The 23480-nt window shown below is 44.4% G+C and overlaps 1 protein-coding gene across 1 annotated transcript; it reads right to left on the bottom strand.

Annotated features, from left to right (window-relative positions):
• Positions 1 to 1189: 1189 nt before the first annotated feature.
• UBASH3A (ubiquitin associated and SH3 domain containing A) lies at positions 1190 to 22602 on the bottom strand. The gene is made up of 14 exons (XM_038154246.1): positions 22418 to 22602; positions 18230 to 18283; positions 16734 to 16920; positions 15025 to 15223; positions 14160 to 14329; positions 12560 to 12768; positions 11657 to 11783; positions 9489 to 9597; positions 7922 to 8044; positions 7072 to 7164; positions 5633 to 5777; positions 3565 to 3671; positions 2948 to 3054; positions 1190 to 2257 (listed from the first exon to the last, which is right to left on the bottom strand). Exons 1-14 carry the CDS (start codon positions 22528 to 22530, stop codon positions 2120 to 2122), a joined length of 1881 nt encoding a protein of 626 aa, XP_038010174.1. The 5' UTR covers positions 22531 to 22602; the 3' UTR covers positions 1190 to 2119.
• Positions 22603 to 23480: the final 878 nt, after the last annotated feature.

Here is a 23480-nt window from a genome sequence, read left to right on the forward strand (position 1 = left end):
CCATCCCTTGGCACTGCGCAGGGAGGCTGAGCTGAGGGATTTGAGGAGATGGCTGCCATGGCTCATTTCCACGTTGCCCTGCAAATGGAGACTGCAGCCTTCTCATCAGACTGCCAGAATATTTCCTTCCCCTAATCTGCTCCCAGCAGGTTTGCTGGAGCTTTCCCTTGGCTATCACTGCCAGAGCGCTCTCACTTGCTCCCCTGTGCCCAGAGCCTGAGGCTGCAGGCTGGGCAGGTGCAGTGCAGGGAGCCAGGGGAAGCATGGCAGCGGTGTGGGCATGGCAGCAGAGAGGGGAAGGTGGCAATGGTGTGGGCATGGCAGCAGAGAGGGGAAGGTGGCAGCGGTGTGGGCATGGCAGCAGAGAGGGGAAGGTGGCAATGGTGTGGGCATGGCAGCAGAGAGGGGAAGGTGTCAGCGGTGTGGGCATGGCGGCAGAGAGGGGAAGGTGTCAGCGGTGTGGGGATGGCGGCAGAGAGGGGAAGGTGTCAGCGGTGTGGGGATGGCGGCAGAGAGGGGAAGGTGGCAGCGGTGTGGGCATGGCGGCCCGGCAGCAAGCAGCAGCCCCGGCGCTCGCAGGAGGAGCGGACCCGGTGCTTGGCTCAGTGCCTTGCGGCGCTGCCCGTGAGAGTCCGCAGCGCAGGTTCGAGTCGCCTCCAGGCTCAGTCCGGGGCACTGCGGTGTTGGAACGCCCCGCGGCGGGTATTGAGCTCTATGGTGTCAAGCAGAGCGCTGGCCGCCTCATAAGGGCCACGGAGAGTGATTCTTCAGTGCCAGGAGAGGCTTGCTCCCCTGGTATCAGCATCCTACACTCTGGGCCATCTCAGCAACGCAAGACTGCAAAGGATCTCAGTGCCCTGTCCCAGCGGGAGCCCAAAATACAAACACTTCGGCTCCTGCACCAGACGGGCACTTCCAATCATGGGAGGCAAAACCTCCCTTTTCCTGTACATTCGTTTTTCTCTTCCACTCACCTACTTCTTGCTCTTAACACCCCTCTCCCCCTATCCTTTCCTTTCCTCCTCTCTTTCTCCACTGCGCACTCACACCTAACACCTCACACTAACGCACACGCTCACTACCAAAACAGCTTTTTTTTTTTTTCTTCTCACTCTCATCTTTCTCCTCTTCAAACCTGTGTTCCTTCCACTTTGATTTCCCTACAATAACAATTGACTAGACCCACAAGACTTTTTTTGTTCCCCCTCACTGCCACTTTTATTTCCCCAGATGATAAAGAAATCTACAGAAACAAAGCTCACAGGCCAGAAGAAGGCAAAAGAAACATACTCCACAAGCCATCCAAACCACCTTGTGTTTTCAAATGCCAAAATCATCTTCTGTCCACCACAAACTGCTTTTGTTGGGGTTTTTTTCCAGCAAATCATTGCATGAGAATTTCACAGTGGGCAGGTTTTCCTCTCAGCTTGACTCTTTAGGAAGATTTCTCTTTCGTTTCTCTTCAGAAAGAAATAATTTAGACCCTTTTGCAATATGCATCACTTGAGAATTGCTGGATGAGGAGCTGACGTGATAGAAAATGGACTGCCTTTGTAGAAGGGGTGAATATAGTGTCAGTGTGGTATTTGCTGTCTCAGAACTGATGGAGTGAACAGGAAACACAGTGGCTTTAGCTAGAGCTGGTCTCCTCTTCAGGTAGAAGTTGACTTTTTTTAGTCACAGTTTTTCTGTTGTCTGAAAATATCCAAGTGACTAAAGAAAGAAAAAAAAACGGGGAATTCTTGCTGGATGTAGTTCAGTCTTAAAAATACAGCATTGTTTACTTCAGTGCTTCTTGGAGTGGAGTTTATGATCAGGTAGTTTTATATCCATATTTATTAAACATTTGTATGCTCAGGAAGGTTAAAAGGTGCTTTTCTCACCACTACCAGAAGTGTTATTTCTCACTTGAATGCCACTTCATAAATTCATTCTTCTCAGTCCCCGAAATAAAAAACAAAATCCAGGCACCAAACTCAGAAGTGTTTTTCTGTGCTTTGACAACTCAGAGAGAGCATTTCCCTCCTTCTGTGTGTCTTCTGGATGAATCATTGGACTGTGATGAACCATAACCTGCCTTTGGCTCCTTTTTGACAACTGCAAAGGCAGAGATGACCCTTCAATCTTCCATAATAGTATTTCTCCAGTTAAATGCTGTGTTTGCTCCGTGAGTTAATGTCTTCACTGGTGGGTTGACCATCTGCCATTTGTTCTCCTCTTTCTGTTCTTCGCAGAAACACATGCCCAGGGCAGGGATCTGAGAAGGAAGTTACCAGCAGGGTCATTGCTTTGGCATGTCGTAGGGGTCTTGCTACAAAAAAGAGCAGCCCCTGATATTCTGTCACTTCTGAAATGAACTATAACCAGGCTGGAAGCCTGAGGGGTGAAAGCTGAACTTGTGTCACCACTCCCCATTCATACCTGAGCAACCTGTTCCCATGCCTCACCCTCCCCCACAGTAAAGAATTTCTTCCTAGTATCCAATCTAAACCTACTCCCTGGCAGTTTGAAGCCATTGCCCCCTGCCCTGTAACTCCAGGCTCTTGAGAAGTATCTCTCCATCTTTCTTGTAGGCTCCTTTCAGGTACTGGAAGGCTGCAATTAGGTCACCCCAAAGCCTTTTTTTCCCACTTTGAAAGGAAGGAGGCTAGCTCCAAGTGGAGAGGCTTCCGAATGTGCCTCTTGTCTGTAGGTATGGCATTGGCTTTCCAGATGAAAATCTTCTCCAAAGACCTAGCTGCCACTCACATCCAAAGCCCCCAGAATAAAATCCTTCTCTTTGCCTCCAGTGCTTTGCTAAAACTGTGTGAGACTCCCTTCGGAACGAGAGAGCTGCTGTCACTGGTGCTGGCACGCTGTTACACATGTCTAGCTGCATAAGCAGTCTCCTTATTAAAAATATAATGAAACAACCCAAAGGCTTCCTGATGGAATAAAATCCTCTCACCTTCTGCACCATCTGGGCAAAGTTTTTGCTGTCTTTGCTGGGGAGCCCTGTGAGCGCTCGGGTGAGAGGTGCCAAGGAGGAGCCGTGGCCCACAATGAGGATGACACCTGGCACAGCAGGAAAAGCAAAGAACCATGGTAAGGGAGTTGCAGCACTGCCATCTCCATCAGCAGATGGGGATGAAGTAGCTTTGGGGCTGTTCATCTTTGCAAACCTCTTTGATAATGTGGCAGAGTGTGTTGTGATGGGCAGAAAATACCTGGTGTATTGAGCATGCCAGCTACTGAGAGAAGGCATTTGTGAGGGAAAGAGAAAAAAGCTTTCCAGAAAAGCATGTTATCTTTTGCTGAGCTACATCCTGATGTAGAAAGACAAAGAAAAGCATATACTTTTGCAATTTAGTACTCTACTGTCTCAGTTTTATTTTACTTTTTTCATTTCTATTCCATAAATTGCATTTATGTTTACTTCATTGTAGCCCAGAGCAAGCACTGAATCTACCTTAAGCTCTGTGCAGTGCCAACAGCTCCTATTAAATGCGCTTCTGATGGCAAATCTCTGCCAGTTTCTGTTACTGCAAGGGCTTGACAGAATATTCAAAGACCTGAAACCTCTACCTTTGCAGGGGCAGGCACTGATGATCTGTTTTATAACCGCAGAGCTTCTACTGACATAATCTTCGTAACTTTCTGATGGCACCAGAGAGGAGAGTGGGAAGTCACCCCTGACAATAAAATCACAAATATATGTTAATCTAGATGAATACACTCTTAGCAACATTGAATGGCTACACCAGAGAAAAGGCACTCACTTGAAAGGTTTATCTACTGGCTTGGCTGACACACTGGTACCTCTGCTTGTCTGAAGCATTAGCTTCTCTCTGAGTAATTTCCATTAAATTTCATGGCTAGGTCTCATAGCTCATAAAGCACCAGATGCAGGGAAAACCAGGCTTCAATAAAACTTGTAGTTTTCAGTGGAGATTATTTAAAACAGGATTTGTGCCTAAGAAAAGCTTTGAGCAATTCTGCCTGCAAGGACCCCTGTCCAGATATGAGCTGCAGAGCTGCCTGGGTCTTCCAATCCTGACTGAGTTCAAACAGAGGAGAGACAATGATGATGTGAATGCTTGCAAGATTTGGTACCTCAGCATTAATCTCCTCAATAAACCAAGTAAATAAAAATCTGCAAAGAACGAGGCTTATCCGCAATGCTGGCCAAATGGATAGTAAAGACTTCCACTGCTAGAGTTTAAAAAAAGGTGTTTCCATGGACAGTAATCACAATGCATCACTCTAAAGTATCTGAGCACTTCTGCTGAGACCAGGCATTCTTCTTTCTTTTATATACTAAGGCTTTTCAGGTACCCAAAAAAAAACCCCTAAGAGCCAGACCTTGACACTGCTGTGAATCAGGGCAGCCTCAGAGGTCTGGTGGGGCTTGGGTGACGGACAGCTTTTGCAGTGGTTGAATTGGTAAAACCAGGCTCTGCTGTCCCACGAGCTCAGTAGTAGAGTGCACCTTGCCAATGAATTTTGTTGTGCTGACACCTAAGTTTACATCTGGGTTTTACTGATACCCCTTGCTGGTGATTCTTTATGTGATCTCACTCATTCATAACAGCTGGCACCCAAGGATTTTTTAGCCCTGCATGTGGTGGGAAGAAACTGGCATTCTATGTGCAAGTTTATAGTTCATCCACCCTGTTTTTGCCGGGACCTGAGTGAGCTGTGAGGGGCCTAAGCACTGTCGTTAACATTGCCTTAGAGGATCCCCTCTGAACGTCCCCCTGCTGTGCATTTGCACAGTTTCTTTTGAGGTGATTTTGGACCAAAAAAACCTTAGAGGATACAGTCTGTTAGTGAAGAACACACCAGAAAGTCCTGTGCTCCAAAAAAAGAAGGATTTTGGAGACTTTGTGCAGTCTCAAACAAAGATACATCCCTTGGCTGTAAGGACTGTGTTAATACACGAGATGTCTCCTTTCCCCCTTTCTTGACTATGTGGGAAATCCCAGAGACAGCTGAGTAATTTCCTGGATCTGGCTGTGCACTGCAAACACTGAGCAGCCCGGTTTGTGAACAAGATGAGGAGTTAGACTGAATTGGAGGTTTATCATTTCCTGCCAGGCTGTGGTTTGCAAGTGCACAGAAAAGGCATCGACCCTCACCCCACCAAGTTAGGAGGGCTCCAAAAAGTCCTTGCTGAGCACAGTATTAATCTTTGAGCAACTTAAAATGATGCCAGAAACATCAGTTAAAGTGAAATGCTCTTATCTTGCCTGTCCCCAAAACCTCTTGATGCTGCTCTGCAGACCCTCAGCCAAGGGCTGACTGACCTTATATAACGTCACATTTCTTTGTCACTGAAAATCAGGTTATTCTTCACATTTCCAAAGTGTTTTTCACGTGAACCAAAGATAAAAGCAAAGCTCCTGGGACCTGACATTAATGCCCATTATTTCAACGCAATACCAGAGGAGGGCTGGTCCCATGCACGAGACATTTGTGCTAGTGCACCCATGTGCTGGTGACAGCCTATCTTATCTTTATATCCTATTTTGATCTGAATTTGATCAGAATCACCCCATCTTTGCAGTGTTTGCAATGATTTATGACACACGAAAGGACAAGATATCTCAGGGGAAAACCCCACAGCTTTATCAGCCAGACGCAGAGCAATTACCTGTAACTTGTGTCTATGTCGTAAGATGCCTCCACCAGTTCTGCCACGGTCATGAATTTAGGGATTGCTCTGCTTGCTTCCCACTTGGTCCATTCAAACAGCCCTGGTTCCACCCTGATTCTGACTTTTTGATTTAATTTAAGCCCTGCAAGAACAAGAAATAGATCTTAGGAGAAAGGTACACTCGAAGTGCTACATTCAGGCTATACATTCTGCCTTGTTTGCTGTTGTACTTTCATTAATGAAAATGAATTACTTATTATCAACCAACTGATTAAAGAAGCCACCATTATATTCTTGTATGACTAACATAAAGGAACTGCAAATTATTATCATCATCATCATCATTATCATAATCATAATCTTTGAAGCTCTCTTGTGATGCTCTGCGAGAAGGAAAAAACACAGTTTTGCAATGCTGCAATCTGAATAAACTTCAGACAGGAAATATTTTTACCATTTTTATATAGTGTTTTGCTCAATGTTCCTCAGTAAATTTGCCCTCAGTGGGGCAGTAAATTGTCTGAATTGTCCAGTATTAGAAATGGAATTCTCTTGCCAAAAGAAATATTTTATTTTGAGTATTCTAAAGACAGGTTACTGAGTGGTGGTGAATGCATTCCGATGTAAACATGGTAATGAACTGTGAACTTGCTGAAAGGAACAGGAGATGAAAAAACGAGAGAGGGAGAGAAAAGGAAGGGAAAGATGTTCTGCAATATGAAGGATTAAAATCGTTTGGCTTGCAAAAGGAAGCATGGAAACAGTTTTCCCTGATTCACATTCAGATCCTTCAGAGCTCTGGAAACATCTGCTATTTGGGTCAAAATATTTTCTGGAAGAGGTGGCAGTGGCGATTTGATGAGCAGCTACTAATGTTGAATTCCAGAAGGTATGAAACACCTCTGTTTCATATAACATTAGTTTCCATTCTAACTAGGAAGGCTCAGAGTTATTCTGATATATCCCACAGCATGCACACACACCAGCAGGTGCATTCTAACCAGGAAGGCCCCGAGTTACTGGGATAAATCCTACAGAATGCACACACACCAGCAGGCTCATTCTAACCAGGAAGGCCCAGAGTTACTGGAATATATCCCACGGAATGCACACACACCAGCAGGACCATTCTAACCAGGAAGGCTCAGAGTTACCGGGATAAATCCCATGGCATGCACACACACCAGCAGGTCCATTCTAACCAGGAAGGCCCAGAGTTACTGGGATATATCCCACAGCATGCACACACACCAGCAGGTTTGTTGCTGCCTGCCTTACCAGCAGTCAAAACCACCTCGTCTTGCCTGCTCAAAGAAAACCACAAGCAACCACAAAGTTGTGCATCTTCCTTAATTGCTCATGTCAGAGGCTTCACAGGGGTTTGGTGAAGATGTTTGCAGTGTGGCAGAAGCACCTGGCAGGTTTTGCTGCCTTACCCTGCAGTACGTGCTGAGCTGTCTGCACGCAGCGCAGGGCAGGGGACGAGTACACGTAGTTGACTGTCACCTCCTGGTCCAGCAGAGCTTCCCCTAGATGGCAACAGCAAAGTGTGACAGATGAGAGATTACTACATAACACTTTATAAAAAAAAACACCTCAGAGCTTTCATCAGCATGAATTTCATTCATCAGTCCCTTTCTATTAATTTTTTTCCCACTATCTGCTGATTGAGGTTGTTAGAAAGCTCATTCTGGTGAAAACATCAATTCGAAAATGAGTGTTAGAAAGATAATTACAGAAGATTCACCCCAAATCTGCAAACAGCAGTTAGGCCTGTGGCTGTCTCCATATATCTGAACCATCAGAGAAAAGCAATTGCAGCAGACCAGCGCTGTCACAGCCATGCCCCTTGCCCAGGGAGCACAAACAACCTCATCTGGTGAGTGAATTGAGTCAGCCTAACCCACACCACCCATCCTCCTGCAGCGAGGTGACTGCACTCTGCTGACCATGGAGCTGCTTCCTCTGGCCAGCCCATTCACGCCTCACTTTCCACTCAGGGACAACTTGCACAAGACATTCATCCCTTGCAGACAAGCAGCAGGGCACAGGTAGGGCACAGGCTTCTTCCAGAACTGGCAGAGGGGGTCCCAAAGACAAGTAGCCAGCTGTGTTCTCTGTTTTACTATTTAAGAAGATAGTGCAGTGGTTGCCCACAGAGAATTGTGGCCACAATTGAGTGCTGGCAGGAAATTTTTCTGCTGCAAGGCCAGCATGAATTTTGGCAGATGATGACAGCCTGCTTCCCAAACCCTTACATTTGCAGGAGGATAATATCCAGCTTACCTATAAGCCTTGACTGGAAAATACCACAGCAAGATAAAGGAGGATCACATTCGAACTGCTTCATGCTGTCTTTCTGCCTCGGCAGGGAGGAGGGAAAGTTCAGATCTGCTCTGTAGTATTTCCCTGAAACAAGGCAGGACATTTTGCTGTGGCACAGGGAGGCAACAGCTGTGTTGTGTTTGTTTTGCAGACAGTCAGTGTCTCACTGAAGAAAAACAGCCAGTGCTATTACCTTAAAGGGGGCATGTTTTAAGGTCACAACACTGGCTTGGGAAATTATCTGTCCTAAGACAACATCCCCTCTTCTTCAAGCTCAGAAGAAGCAAATGGGGAGGAGGAGAGGAAAAAAAAAACAGGAAATCAGAAGAATTTGTCTTTATGGGACTGAGGAGAAACAAAAATCGACTCCCTGTCTATATTCTTTTACAGTTGCCAAAATGACTGAAAAAAACCCCCATTTCCACTGAATCAAAATGAGAGCAATTGATTATTGATTATACAGCTATATGGTTCCACTCTCCTTATCTGCTGTGAATTCCATGCCTTAAAGATGGGAAGTCTCCAGCATTGCAAGGCAGACTTTCAGCATAAACCTCTCACTTGTGAACTCCCACCTTCTTGTTCCCTTTCTTCCTCCTGACACACATTTCCCTGTTTTGGGTCAGTTCTCTTCACCTGAAAACATACCTTTTTATTTTTATTTTTTGAGAGAGAGCAAGAGAGAGAGGAAATTCAGATTTTCATTTAGGTCAGTGCTGACATTTCATTTCTACCACAGATTCCCCAGGCTGGACTAGTGACGTAGTGTGACTCTGATCAAGAGCTTGTGATTCTGACTCAAAGAAAGGTGGAGGGTTCTGACAAGAATCACGTAATGAGAGGTGATGAGGGTGCTCCTGTGATTTGTTCATGTACAGTGAGATGCTTCCATCAGCACCACAGGAGCTTTGTTTATCTGCAGAATTAGGGAGCATAAACATGATGGACTTTAGGACGCTGTGAGCTGGTTGTGTGCAGGTTGAAGCAGTGCTGTGCCTGACTTGCACTGTTACCACTCCTTCGTGCAGCGTTGACATTTACGCAAAGATCGAATCTCTTCTACCCATTACTGGGGTTAATTGGGTTTGATCCTTGTCACCACGACATTTTTATAAAAATCCTTTTGCCAGGATTTTCTTCCCCTGAGAAGCTGAGAGGACCTCAGGAACAAATGTAAACAAATTATCTGCTAGTGTGGAGTGCAGCAAGTGCTTCCTTGATTGGTCTCGTTGGATGTTTCTATTTAATAACCAATCAAGAATGCAGCAGCTCTCAGACTCTCTGGTCAGCAACAAGCCTTTGTTATACATTCCTTTCTATTCCTGTCCAGCTTTCAGATGCATCTTTCTCTCTGTTCTTTTTAGTATAGTTTTAGTGTGGTTTTTTTAATATAATATATATCATAATATAATAAACCAGCCTTCTGAAACATGGAGTCAAGATTTCTCCTTCCCTTCATCAAGTCCTGGCTGCCCTGAAGACCACATCGGATCCTGGTTTTTGAAGATCCTCCTGTTATCTTACTCACCATCTGCAGTCAGGCACTGCTGAAGCCAAGACTTGCCAAAGACCTGATCCACTCTTTCTCCGTGGCGCAGCACCAGCACCCCTCTCCTCAGGGCAGCGTTCTGGGACAGCTGGGAAAAGGGAGTTTCATAAGGATGTTATCTACAACCTGCAGGAAAAGCCTGGATTCCTGGAGAAGAGACAGCAGAATAGATGCCTCTCCTTAGGACAGTGATAAGCCTGACTGGTTCTCCACTGAAGGCAAATGAAAGACAATCATAAAATCATTAAGGTTGGAAAAGACCTTCGGGATTTTTGAGTCCAGCCTTTGACTGACCAGAGTGTTGTCAACTCAAGCACAGCACTGAGTGCCACAGCCAGTTGTTTCTTGTACACTTCCAGGTTTGGTGACTCGACACCTCCCTGGGAAGTCTGTTCAATGCTTGACCATTCTTCCAGTGGAAAAAATCTTCCTGATATCCAGCCTGAGCCTCCCCTGGGGTTTCTTAAGGCCACTTCCTCTTGTCCTGTCACATCCCTGACCCGCATGGGCTGCAGGTTCTAATTCTGTGTTAGCACAAGTGAAAGGCAGTGCTGGTAACAGATCTTTTCACCTCAGTGTGGGAAGGAATCACAACTTTAATTTGTATCCTATAGGTGATATAAACAAAAAGCAGAAAATTAGCTAAGATCTGACTGGCAATGCCCTTTTCTGCACCAGCACTAAAACCAAGCTTCTGCTCCTTTTCCAAGTGAAAATACTACTTCTACATTTTCATAACTGTGTGGCCAAATCAACAGTGAACCCAGATCTCCTACAAGGCCCCTTTTTTTACTCAGACTGCATGGAATTACAAATAAATTTGAAGTAGTTTGGGGTTAGTATACAATGCACATTAAATACAAATGAGAAGAAGATAAGGAGAAACAGGCCAAAGGTTTTAAAACTTTAAAACAGTGTTACTGTTTAAAACTGCACTGTTAACAGTGCTGCAGCACTGAATAAGTGCTCTGCATCTTCAGCAGCAGAGAAGGGAACTCTTAAGAAGTTGTTTGAAGTTGATACTCATGCATTCTGTTAAATACTTGCAATTCTGCCATGAAACACCCATCAACTGCCACAAGATCAGAGTATAAACCCAAGGTTTTGTGGTCTTCCTCTTCTCCTCGAGAGGAACCCAGAGGCCAGGGAAACTCTTGACTGGAGACATGCCTTTTTGCAAAACACACTTTTCAGGCCTAGCCTTGGCTCTGCCACAGATTTGACCTGGATAAGAGAGGCCAAGAGCCAGAGGAAGGAGGTGTGACTTATTCAGAAAGTTCTTAACAGTCATATACATGGTGTCCTGGAGGCCCCAGGATGGAAGTTCCCTCAAGGTGCCCTCAGTTTCTCTGATGTTAGCACAAACCAGCCCAGGGTTATTGCCCAGCACAGCAGGAAGAGAGGCTGTGGGGCCAGAAGCTAAAGAGATTTCTGAGGCATGTCTGTACTGAAAATGCATTTCAGCACCTCTGACAGAGCCAAAAAGGCAACACGGGTGCAAATGTGCTGCAGGAAAAAATCCAGGTCCTTGTTTGTTTTGCTCTTCCTACCAGAAGACCAGTGGGCATGGGGAAAATTGATAGCTGTTGATTTTGGACGTGGGTGAAAAATGTGATCCTACCAGTGCTGCTAACCACTCCAGCTAGCTGTTCTGTGCAGTTATCTGCACTGGCTACATATCTAAAAATAAAGAAGAAAATGGAACATTTAAATGTGATCTGGGGCCATGGAAACCTCCAAGATGACACCCATAGAATCCAGGCGTAAGAGCAGCCGTGAAAAGTGAGCCTAATTCTGATTTATTCACTCTCAGAGAATTCTGATTTATTTATTGCTCAGAGAAACCTGAGCAGAGAACTCATGTGTTGTGCTACTCTGACAGGAACAGGGAAGGATTTATGAAAGACAAGTGTGATATACATCATATACATTACAGAAAAATGTATGAGATATTATACAATACAGTATGAGCGTGTATGTATATATAAATGTACACTATAACAAATAAAACTGTGTATAAATGTACAACAAAACATGAAAAAATGAGGGGGAAAAAGGAAGATGCTACTAAAATTACTAAATGCAGTTAATTAATAGCATATCTGCCAGAGCATGTGGCGAAGATAAGAAATGGAAAAAATAATTACCTGAAGAGAATGAACATTAGTTACACTCCTTGACATACTGAGATTATGGGCTTCCCCATCTGGCTTTACATTGAGTTCCTTTTCTGTTTTGGTGAAGGGTCTTGAAGCTGTGTCAAAAACATATTCCCTGTAGAAAAAGCAGAATCAGCATACACACAAACACACACAGGCAGACAAATAGAAGAGACTTTTGAGTCATGATGTTATTTACAGGATCAGCAAGTCAGGATTCGTGTTCCGTTCAATACTTTTTGCACACTTGCAATCCACCTCATCCCTTTGCTGGTCATTTAGAATATGCCCCATAAAAATGAGGTTAAAATATGAGGAATTGATGGTGTGTATTGGGTGTAACCCTGCCAAAGTGGGACCTTCAAGCAGGAAATAACTGCCTGGTGGCCTCCTCCCTTTCTCTGAGACATCAAGAAGTGCACCAAAACTTCCCAGCTTAGAAAAATCAGCTCTAATCTACAAGTAGCATCAGCTGTGCTGCAGAATGTCAGCTGCAGAATGAAGTGCAGGAAGCCAGACAGGTGCCTTCTGATGCAGGGCACATCGACAAGATAAGGGTGGTGCCAAGGTGGTGGAGCAACCTTTATGTGGTTTCATTTCAAGCTAACTCTACAAGGCCTTGAAATGAGGAGGAAAAAAAAGAAGAGAGCAGGGAGCCAGGCTGAAGGCTGAGCCTGCCCTGGCAGAATGTGCTCTTTCAAAATTCATTAGGGCGTTCAGGTTCTTCAAGAGCGAGCAGGGGTCATCCCTCGAGCAGCTGAACTTACGAACTCTGGGTTCCTGCAGGTTTGTGTCCTGTCCCTTTTCTCTCAGATGTCCCACCCAGACCCTCAGGATTCCCAGCAAGGAGGAACCGCCGAGGAGAGCCGCGCCCACGGAATCCCAAGTTACCTGTGCTTGACCCAGGTGTCCGACTCGTGGGCTCTCTCGGTGTAGTTCTCGGGGAGGAAGCCCCTGCAGCCGGTGCGGTGCGAGGTGCCGATCACCCAGCCCTCGCCGGCGTCGCTCTGCTGCCTCGGGTCCACGTAGATCAAGTCCCCAGCGTTGATCATCAGCTCGTCAATGTTCTGGGGCTTGTACTGGAAGAGGGCCCTCAGCCTCTGCGGGGACACACAGCAGGGTCAGGGTGTTCCCCGTGCTGCAGCTGCTCCGGGCATGGTTGTTTGCCTCTCCTGGACACAGAACCAGCTCTGTTTTCCACTCTGCAGCCTGCTCTTTAGTGGCACTTTGGCAGAGGGAAAGTTTGGGGGTTTTGGAAAGAATTTGAGATGGCACCTCTGAGTTTTTTAGATGATGTGATTTATTTTTCATCTGCATAGGCAGGAAGGGTGAGTTTGGCTCGCATCTTCACTGCATGGTTCAGAAGGTCACAAGACCTTTACATACAAGACCTTTTAAGGATTTGTTGACCAATGAAGCACTGCCACCAAGGATATTTATGTTTTTGACCCAATCCTTAAATATTTCATCTTGTGGACTCATGCTACAGTGTAAGCTTTCTTAGCCAATCATGTGATGAGACACAAACTTACAGCGCTGCATTCTAAACTTCTTATTTACCTTTGTAACTACTTTTATTTTTTCTATATTTTTCACTCTAAAACTCTAAACTTTCCTCAACATGTCTCTGCTTTAGACTATAAATCAACATTCTCACTGCTAGCACCTGTGTTTGGAAGCCTTTTACAAGGTCTCAGATAAAATCCTGGGTTAAATTCTTTGGCTTCCAGGCCCAAAGTTCTGAGAACTTCCTGCATTTCGGATTCCAAGAGAAAAGGAAGGCACTACCACGCTTACAATATGTTTAAAAAGAGGCACTTGGTTTTCACAAAAATGCATTTTCCCCCCCTCTAACTAGTACAGACTTATTTGAAAGCAAACATAGATCTGACCTATTTTTGTGACTGCTTGCAGCTCTCCTGAGTGTGACTAAAATCCAACTCAAGACTTGTGACAAAGTGATTTACTGATCTGACAAAAAGCTGTTGAACATTCAGTAATTTAAATTTGGAAATGAGAACTGAAAGAATGTTGACTGGTTTCAACTAAGAGTCTGCTAAGCAGAAAATCATCAGCAAGAACTGACCCATGCTCACAGCTGCAGTTCTCATCACAGCTGGAACAAACAAGAAAACTGATTTTGCTGAAGAGAATTTTGCTGCAAAGCTGTAAACTGATAAACCCTAGAAAATATTAAAGGATCATTATTTCCTGTCCCTTATTTTATCATGTCACGGTAAGAATAGTTTTTTCCCCTCTGGGGTTTGGAGTTATATTTTGAGACATGTAGGTCAGGCAACCTACCGAAATAAAGGTATTATCTACTGATTCAGGAGTACAGCTTTTCAGCCCAAAATGGCACTGGAAGCAACCATGCTCTTTGAAACACTGTACTGAGCAAGCAGAGATTTTCTTAAGGATATCAAAGGCAAGATGACTGTAGCTAAGAAAATGAAAGGCTCAGGAAATGAAATAAATCTGATTCCAGTACCTGGTAATGCACAAAACGCATGTCCCGTGAATAGAGAGCAGCCACCCACTGGCAGGGCTCCCCTGGGTTAATGCATTTGGCCAGCTGTTCCAAAGTCTTCTGGTGGTGAGGATAAAACCTGTGAGCCAAGGTAAGGTGGAACTGCTTCAAGGAGGGCTTCACGTGGCAGTCTAGGGATGAGAAAATCACATCACAACATAGGAACAAAGGCCATTTAAAACTCCTCTTGTTTTATCCCAAACAATCTGCATGATGTAAGAAATATTATAGTAACCAGTGGTAGAGTAGATCTACTGAATAATGGTTTTGAAGGATGTCATAGTTTTAATCACACCAAAATCATTCACAAATGTGGACTGGATTTGCTTCCGGGCTTCATCTGTGAGGAAAAGAAATGGTCATGGTTGGATTTCCTCTCCCAGCCTGAGGTGTCCTGAACTCATTTCTCCCAGACAAAGCTGTGGTGGGGCTGTGCCCCTTCAAGTCTCCACTGGTGATGCAGTTTCCCTTGGAAAAGGTATTAGGCTCTACTCCTAGGGATGCAGCCAGACCATCAAGCTGGGCCACAGCACCATGAGGGTGGAGATCCGGGATGTGTTTTGTCCCTTCCCATCTCGGATATCCTGATCAATCACCTGCCAAGTTACACACAGGATCATTTCAGCTCCTAGGCCAAAGTGCTGTGTCTCCAAAGGTTAAAACATGCTCCTCTGGCTACTCTGCTTGCAAATCTGTAGGAGCAAAAGCTGTTTGCGGGCAGGAAAACATCATCCAAGCTCCCCTGGAGACACAGGAAATGTTTTCAGTACTGTGACTACACATTTGTGATGCAACCCACCCATTTTCCCTCTGGTGTTGGTCCTACCTGCCAGGGCTGAAGCCTCTGATGAGAATGCCACAGCAAAGTCTTTGAGGACATTTGCCTGGCTGTCATCAATGAAGAAGCCAAGGTAGCTGGGAGATGCATGTAGTGTTAGGGAAATGGATGGCGGAAAGCTCGGGGAAAAGCTGTCACCGACTTGCTTTAAGATGTCATACAACAACTCCACTTTCTGGTCTTCACACTGAAAGAAAACAGAGGAGGAGCAGGCTTTACCCACCAGCTCACAGCCAGTGTTGTAGCCTCTGTCATACAGCAGTGCCAGAAAACCGTGGGGCTATAACCTTCCTGAGAAACACAAAATGCCTAGGAATTTGCCTGAAATTCCTGGCATTAAACCCAGCAGTATTTGGTTGGATCAGCACAGTGTCCTGGTTCTGTAACAGGAGATGGAGCCTTCAACCCAAGGTTTATCTAGCTTAGGTAGGAAAAAGCCAAAATATTTTACCAGGTCAGGTGTGCAGGAACCAGTCTGAAATGAGACAGGGATCACAATTTCCTTCTTCAATTCTAAGTAGGAATGTGTGTTGTTGTTCTCCTACAGTCCTTTACTGAGATGTGCAAGGTGAGGGTTGCAGTTCAGTCGTCTCCTCCAGACAGGCCTTTAAACTGGATGCCTCCCAAGAGCGTGGCATTCATTATTAATGAATGATTTTTGTTCTGTATAATTGTGTTTAATGGTCACCACTCAGTATTTTGCCACAAAATAGTCTTATTTTCACTGTCTACTTTTTGGCATGGTTGTGATGACCCACCCTTAGGGGGAAGGAAGCACTTAATGGTTTAACAGAAAAGTATGAGGAACAAAGTAATTTTTGTCCAGCTGCTCTAGCCCAAGCTTGTTTCAGCACATCCCAGGCACAGCTGACATTCATGTGGTTCACCATCAACGTGCTAAAACTGGATCCCAGGAGGCTCCAGAGTTTTTCCAGACCAGTCCAGTGCTGGACATCACAAAAGATTTCACAAAATCTTCAGCTTCAATAAAAGAGTAAAATCTGGGACACGCCACCATAGCAGTGACCAGCTGATGGGGCTCTCTAGGGAAGGCAAATCTTTTCCTGAGATTCCCACAGGTTTGTGCCAAAGCTGTCTGCATCCTAGGATAACACTTTCCCTGCTGCACGTCTGGCTGATGGCAGCCACCGCTGCCCTGGCTGGGAAGGTTTATCTTCCTAAATCCATGCAGCAATGGACACATGGGAGCCTAGCAGCTGGACTGCACAGGGAGGCTCCAGATGGATCTACAAAAGGGCACTGGAAACAACCATGCTCTTTGAAACACTGTGCTGAGCAGGCAGAGATTTTCTTAAGGATGGCAAAGGCAAGATGACTGTAGCAAAGAAAATGAAAGGCTCAGGAAATGAAATGAATCTGATTCCAGCTGCCAGCTACCCCGAAACATCCCACTCGAACATTAACTGTGACCCAAACATTCAGCATCACTCAGGCATTAAACATCACTCAGACATTAAGCATCACTCAAACATTAAACGTCACTCAGACATTAAGCATCACTCAAACATTAAGCATCACTCAGACATTAAGCATCACTCAAACACTGAGCAAGGTGCCTGGAGCTGGGTCATGTCATTTGATCACCAACAAGTTCTGGTGTCAGACAACAGCAGGTGGCCCAGTTTCACCAAATATGACCCGGCTGAAATCCGACCCTTGCTCTCTCCTTGCCTCACCGTGAAGAAGTCGCAGAGGGTGATGTGTGGGAAAACCTCGTGGGCTCTGTTCTTCCCGCACTGGCGCTTGCTCTCCCTCCAGAAGTCCTGCAGGCGGCTGTGCAGGCGGCCCCTGGGGCACAAGTAAAGGGCATATTCCTGGGGGATTGGGTCGTCCAGGGAGGGGTCGTTGCAGTGGGAATGCAACCTGAAATCAAGAGTGTAGTGCTGAGAGTGAGTGTGTGCACCGCTGGTTTGCTGTGGCTCAAGGCCTCTATAGCAGAGATCAGAAAAAGGAAATACAGTTTTGTTATTTTCTTTCAAATGAAAAGCTGAAGTAAAAGCTCAGTTTTCTCTCTGAGAAAATTTTTTTCTGCTCATTTTTTGACTACTTTACATTTTATCATGCGCCTTTACTTCTGTCAGTGTCTGTCTGAAAATGAGAGAAAACAAAAAATACCTTTTTAGGGTTTTGGGGGTTTTTTCCCCCTTTTTCGTGACTGGAAACAGAGAGCTGGAGGAGGAAAAAGGCGATGGGTGGAACATGTTGAAGAATGACAAAATTAAAACCAGCTGAAGATTAAAAAAACACTCAGAATGAGGCTTTTTATTCAGCCCTAAGAAAAGCTAGTGAGACAAATCAGAAACACACAAGGAAAGGTCATAAATTTATATGCCATATGATGATATTGTTCACCATGTCTTTCACATGCTGTTTATTTGTCTTTGCAGCTGTTGGATTGAGAATGGCTGTTGGGAAGTGTGGCAGCATCCCTGAAAAAATTTATCTGGAAAGAATGTGCCATTCTCAAATGCCTCCTCTGGCTTTTTACAAAAGAAAAGAAAATAAAAGAGAAAAAAAAAAAACAACTGAACCAAGGAAAAAAAAACAAAAAAGCAAAAAAAAGTGCAAGGAAAGACTGAATTTAACATGAAGGTGAATTAAAACAACAACAAAAAATCAGTTATCAGCACATGAATGACATATAAATACTTCATAAGAATCTTGGTAGGGAGGAGAAAACTTTGTGGCTTTCAAAACTGAGAAGTGATTTTAATTGTAATAATACCTTCCTCTGACCATCAGCCTTTCACCTTAATTTGTGGTGGGCCTTTCTCTTCCCCTTCAGCTGTTGTTTCTGTACGTGTTGCTAAGTGCAGTCGTGGGTTTACAAAAATTTTCCCTCTTTCCTTCTTCCTTTCTCTCAGGAAGCTTAAAGCTGAGGAGGATGTTCTTACCAGACCAGCTGGTCCTGTGAACTGACTCACTGATAGAAGTAGCTGCTTGTTTTTAATTTACCTGGACCTTCTGCAAGCTACCTTGTGCCCCAGAATAAGTACAAACATAAATATTTCTCTCTCTTAGTGAAATAAATGAAAAAAAAAATCTCAAATTCAGGTTTGTTTTTTTTTTTTATGGCACCTAACTTCAAATTCAGCGACAGGATGAGCACATCAACAAGGATTTTTAGGCAGCTCTAATGTGAAGGCACACCTTAGAAATCACAGGTACTTACCATTTTACTGCATCTTCTACTGTCTTTTGTCCAGTAGCAACCAAGGCTTTTTGCCTAGAAAAAGCACAAAATTGGTTCCTCAGAATTCCTGAAAGAAAACTTTTATGAAGTAAAGGCATTTAATGACTGTTGTCATCAAATCTATCTTCCAGCACAGGCAGGACCTTTAGCAAGAAGGTTTTTCCTAGCAAATGCTGCTGTTCTTGAAGCCTTCCAAATAGCTTTTTTCTCATTGCAAGTCTTTAATTCCTTGAAGATTGGTAACCTCTCCTCCCCATGAGATGCCTTCCTTTGTGTTCTGGAGGTGTTTCCTTAGCAGCCTTACAGACCATATGAATTTCCTTGGGGGTAGACAACCCATCCATCAAGCGCTGTAAGAACAGGGTTTTCTTGGTTCATAGCAGAAAGGGTCTGATCAAGATGCCAGGGCCAAGCCCATACATTAAAACTATACTGGGGTTTGAAATCTGCATTGAGGACCCCCCAGAGCCAGCAGAGAGCCAGATCTAAGCCAGCAGCTCATTCCAACAGGAGGGACAAAATCTCTTGTTTCTCTCTGTTAATGCAGCTTCCGTTCTCTGAGGTAGGATTTGGTTTCCTTTTCTAACTAGAGCTTTCAAAAAGCTGCGTGTTTCACGTGAGCAAATCTTTATTCCTAAATACTGGACGATGGATTCCAGTGTTCAATCAGCAGCTGCACTCATGAACCCCATTTCCACCCCTGAAATGCACCGACAAATGTCTCAGAAGAAACATGAAGGGGAAGTAGAGACAGAGGACGCTGGGGAAAAACTACTGAATTTCTTGGCATCTGCTGATGTCTTTCCTTCTCTTTTGAGGCCATCTTTTCTGGACTCTGGCTTCTGAGGGCATTGAGTTGTGTTGTCTCCTCCCATTTTTGTTCTTCATCCATCCCCATGACACCATCTCACATCAGCAGTGTGTGTACTGAGCTGCAGGACTCAGGCTCATCCCTCTGTTCCCTCCCAGTCTTCTGTCCTCTCTTCAGTGTAAAAACTACACTTGGGTTTGTTAATAACATTTATATGCAGCCATTGCTGGCTCTTCAGTGGGGATCTACAGGGATGAGGACGAACATGAGCCTTCCCACTCGAACTTTACCTTCTACCTCTCCTCTGAGCCCTCCCTCTGTCCCTCTCTTCTTGCAGCCTTTCCTGCTGTGCTGTCAAATTACACCCTTTTCTGACACACAGATGGGGCAACTGGAGGCATTTAAAAAACTTCTATTCCATCAGTCTCAGGAGAGAGGTGAGACAATACAAATGTTATAATTCACGCCATCACAATCAGAAGCTGACTATTTCCTAATTACAAATCATCACGAGTGTTTTTTGGCCTATCAGCTTTTGCCACGCCATGCTGTAAGTGCCTTAAAGCCACTCATCTAAAATTCCCCCTCGTGGGTCCTACTCCAATGCATCTTTCGTAGTTCTATTTCTCCAAAATTTCCAGTCTTACTTGCAAGGCCATCCCTTGAAACTTGTTTCTAGCTCTATTTCTCTCTCCACAATGTCAGTCCTATTCCATGGCATTTCTAAGTCAGCTTTTCTCATCTCAAGGTTTGCACACAGGTGCACACTGTGTGAGCCTTCTGTCAGGCTTGGAGCATTCCCTACAAATCCATTTCCCACGCTGTGCCTTGTGGAAGTGTTAGTGGCAGCGATGTCAGGGTTCAGAACCACTCATTGCCACCTCCAGGGGAGTGTTTCACCACTTCATGTCATGCTGCTCTCCCACCCGGGCACAAGCTCTGTGCGAACAGCTCTGAAGCTGAAACCGAGCTTGGCTTCAGGTTTTCTTTATCACGGAGCCTTCAGAAATAACTATAAGACAAGTGAGACCTGAGGCCATGGACTGCCATCCTGCCCAGTCCCATCTCGTTGTTCTCTCGTGCTCCTGTCCGTACCTGTCCCACCTTTTGTCTCATCACGTAGGAGGATGTGATTTCCAGCAGGAAATTCCAGTAGGATGATTTCCAGCAAGGTTTATAGAGCCCTTAGCACCAGGGGTGTGACTAATCCTGCACTTGCAAGATGACAAGTCAAAATTGAAAAATAATGCAAAGAATAAGTTCTGCATATACCAATTTCTCTCAGCTAGAGAGAAGAATAAACCACTGAGAATCTGTAATGAAAGTAGATTAAAAAATACATCTACAGTGAGAATAAGCTGGGTCTTCCCTAAAATTGAAACTGCTGGCAAAAATTTCTTATGGAAACTTTTGATCTTAGGCTAGACTTGACCCTCACATATTTGAGTTTTGTTTATTGGGGAAATGCTGCTTTGGCTTGTTGGTTCTACATGATGGAAAAATTTGTAATATTTCTCAGGCCAGGACATCTCAAAAGAAACTTTTCGGTACTTTCATTCATAGTTTAATTGAGGAACAACAGAGACAGCTAAAAGGTTTTTTAAAAATGCAACCAAAATTTTGAAGGTCTTAAGGTCAATAATAGGAAATCAAATTTTTTAAAATTGCTTTTTGATCATTTGTTATCTTACATCAATTTGCACAGTATTTCTGCTGCTGCTTCTTGATTTAGAACCGGGAAGCATAAAGTCATCTCTGTAACAGCAGAAAGTGTTTTGAAGGGGATTGGAAAAGCATTAGATAAAACAGAAAAATATTCAAAATTAGCCATTACTGTGAGGTGACTGAAGTTACAGTATTAATAGAGAAATTATGAGCCATATTTTCAGCTAAAATTCCATTGTGCATCCCTGGGAACAAGGGACTCACAGTTCCCTTGTGAGCTGTGCCCATCGTGTCTGATACTGATTGCTACCACAGCTGTTCCCAAAAAACAACACAGCACTTACGAATGGAACCTCTTCCACTCGCTTAATTTTCACTCAAAAGGTAGAGCGATATTGCTCTTCTTTCTGAAATATTTTTATAGGGGGTTCTTTGATATTTCAATATTAAGATTCATTTTTTGAACAGTTTGAATGAAAATGTCCCCACTTGCCATCCAGAAATTGGAAAATGCTCCCCAAAACTTGCCTATCCAACATGAGAGATGCTTGGGGGAGGAATGACTGGCATTTTTCTTTTGCATTAACTTGTTTACCTGCCACCAGTTACTCTCTCATCCATTGGAGTTGCCAAGAATAGAGCCTCATTCTTTACTATTTTTTAGGTGGGACACAATTTTTGGAACAAGATCCTGATTCAAGACAGGAAGAAACATTTACAGACTTAGGGGGCATCTTAAGGAGAAAAAAACAGTTTCCAGTGACATCGTCCAGCAGGAGATTTTTGCCAGACCTGAAAAAACCTTTGGCTAGAAATTACACCCATGTTTAATTCCCTTAAAATAAGAGTAATAAGCAGGAAAAAAAAATGAAAGAGGATGCATCCCAAGAGCAAACTATGGTCAACTTCTCAACTCATTAAGAAGCCTCTCAAAACTCAGGATGTGGAAAGGTTTGTGCCTTTGGGTTTACACAGTATTTTAAAGTGTTGGGTATTGAGCTGATTGGTTTTGCTGCGTGGGCAATACATGCTAAATATAAGAATATATAAATGAGAATATATATCATACTATTGATTTAGATTTACACAGTATTTTAGATTTACACAGTGTTTTAAAATATTGGCTGTTGAGCAGATTGGTTTTGCTGCATGGGCCTTACACACTACATATGAGAATATGTATCAAATATCATACTATAGATTTAGATTTACAGAGTATTTTAGATTTACACAGTGTTTTAAAATATTGGCTATTGAGCAGATTGGTTTGCTGTGGGGGCAATACACACTATATATGAGAATATATGTCATATATCATACTATAGATTTAGATTTACAGAGTATTTTAGGTTTACAGAGTATTTTAGGTTTACAGAGTATTTTAAAATATTGGCTATTGAGCAGATTGGCTTTGCTGTGGGGGCAATACACACTATATATGAGAATATATAAATGAAATATCTCATATAAATATAAATATAAATATATCTCACATATCATACTATACATGAGAATTTCATATATGAAATTCAGAGCAAGACAGGTCTGACCTCTGCACAGGGACATCACCCCCAGGAGCAGCACCATCTCCCGACCAAAAAAACCAGTCTGCCTGGATAGGGATTTTATGGCAAGCACCTCATATCTTAAATAAATCTCCCAGCGCCGGGGCAGCTGAGCACTCTACTCACGCGATATGAGCCGGGAATCCTTTGGCCAGGAGAGGCTCGAGGAGGGCAGAGGTGCTCCTGCCCCGGGGCTTGCTGGACACCTTTGCGTACAGCTGTGCCTCAGCCACCGCCATCTCCTCCGTGTCCTCCCCTCTCCGTGTGCCCACGGCGCTGACACAAACTGGGAGGTGGGAGGAGGGTGTGAAGGAGAGAGGGAGGGAGTCAGAAAATGAAACAGAGAGAGAGAAGGAGGCAGATAAAATGAAAAAAAAAAAAAAAACAACACACAACACCAAAACCAACCTTACACCCCTTGTGATCTTTTCTGACAAAAGCTGACATCCTGTTTTCACAGAATCTGCGCCTCTGAATTTTTGTCGTAGGGTGGCTGAAAAAGCAAAAGCTTTTCCTATCTGCCCTGGCAGAACAAGATGAGGAGTCCAGAGGTAACCACTGCAGTCAGAGTGAGCTTGCTGAAGGGGCTGAGGTGCAATCTTTTAGCTTTTCACTACAAACTGTCTCCTGGAAGCCACGAAATACACCTGAGCTGCAACTGCACCAGGGGGAACAAGTAGGGAGCATGTAGGAAGTTAGTCTAGAGGCCTGCAGCATGTAGGAAGTTAGTCTAGAGGCCAAAACTTTCCTTTTGGGCTCAGTTTTCAAGTCCTCCTGCCCATATCATATGTGGCTCCTGCTTTGGTCGTAGCCAAAGGCAATGAGCAACCAAACTGTGGAAGATTAAACCAAATGTCCTATCCAGACATCCCACCCCGAGGCTGAGCTTGGAGCAGCTCCGGGTGGAAGCAGGAAGAAGAATTTGTCCTTTCCAGTGGTGCCAGTCCCACTGTGGGAGCCTTTGCAGAGCTGCCCTGGCTGGTCCCCAGCCCTTCCAGCGTGGCCAGAGTGGGTGAATTGGCTGGAGACAGTTTTTTCTGTCCTCATTGCAGGTGTCAGTGTTCCCTCTGGAGGACAGGACACCTCACTCCTTGGACTGAAAAGATCACCTGAGCTGCTGGTCACCTGAAATGAGCCCTCATGTTTTCCCCACTTTGGCTGAAGTTCCCCCTGGCCAGCTTGAGCTGGT

Source organism: Motacilla alba, chromosome 1, assembly GCF_015832195.1.
Source record: "Motacilla alba alba isolate MOTALB_02 chromosome 1, Motacilla_alba_V1.0_pri, whole genome shotgun sequence".
NCBI lineage: Eukaryota > Metazoa > Chordata > Aves > Passeriformes > Motacillidae > Motacilla > Motacilla alba.

Excerpts from the sequence above, each read along its gene's own strand:
- UBASH3A (XM_038154246.1), bottom strand. The coding sequence starts at position 22,530 with ATGGCGGTGGCTGAGGCACAGCTGTACGCAAAGGTGTCCAGCAAGCCC. Across the intron at positions 14,330-15,024 it reads AGAGGCTTCAGCCCTGGCAG|ACTGCCACGTGAAGCCCTCC; the intron begins GTAGGACCAACA and ends TCTCATCCCTAG. Across the intron at positions 12,769-14,159 it reads TGCGTTTTGTGCATTACCAG|AGGCTGAGGGCCCTCTTCCA; the intron begins GTACTGGAATCA and ends GTGTCCCCGCAG.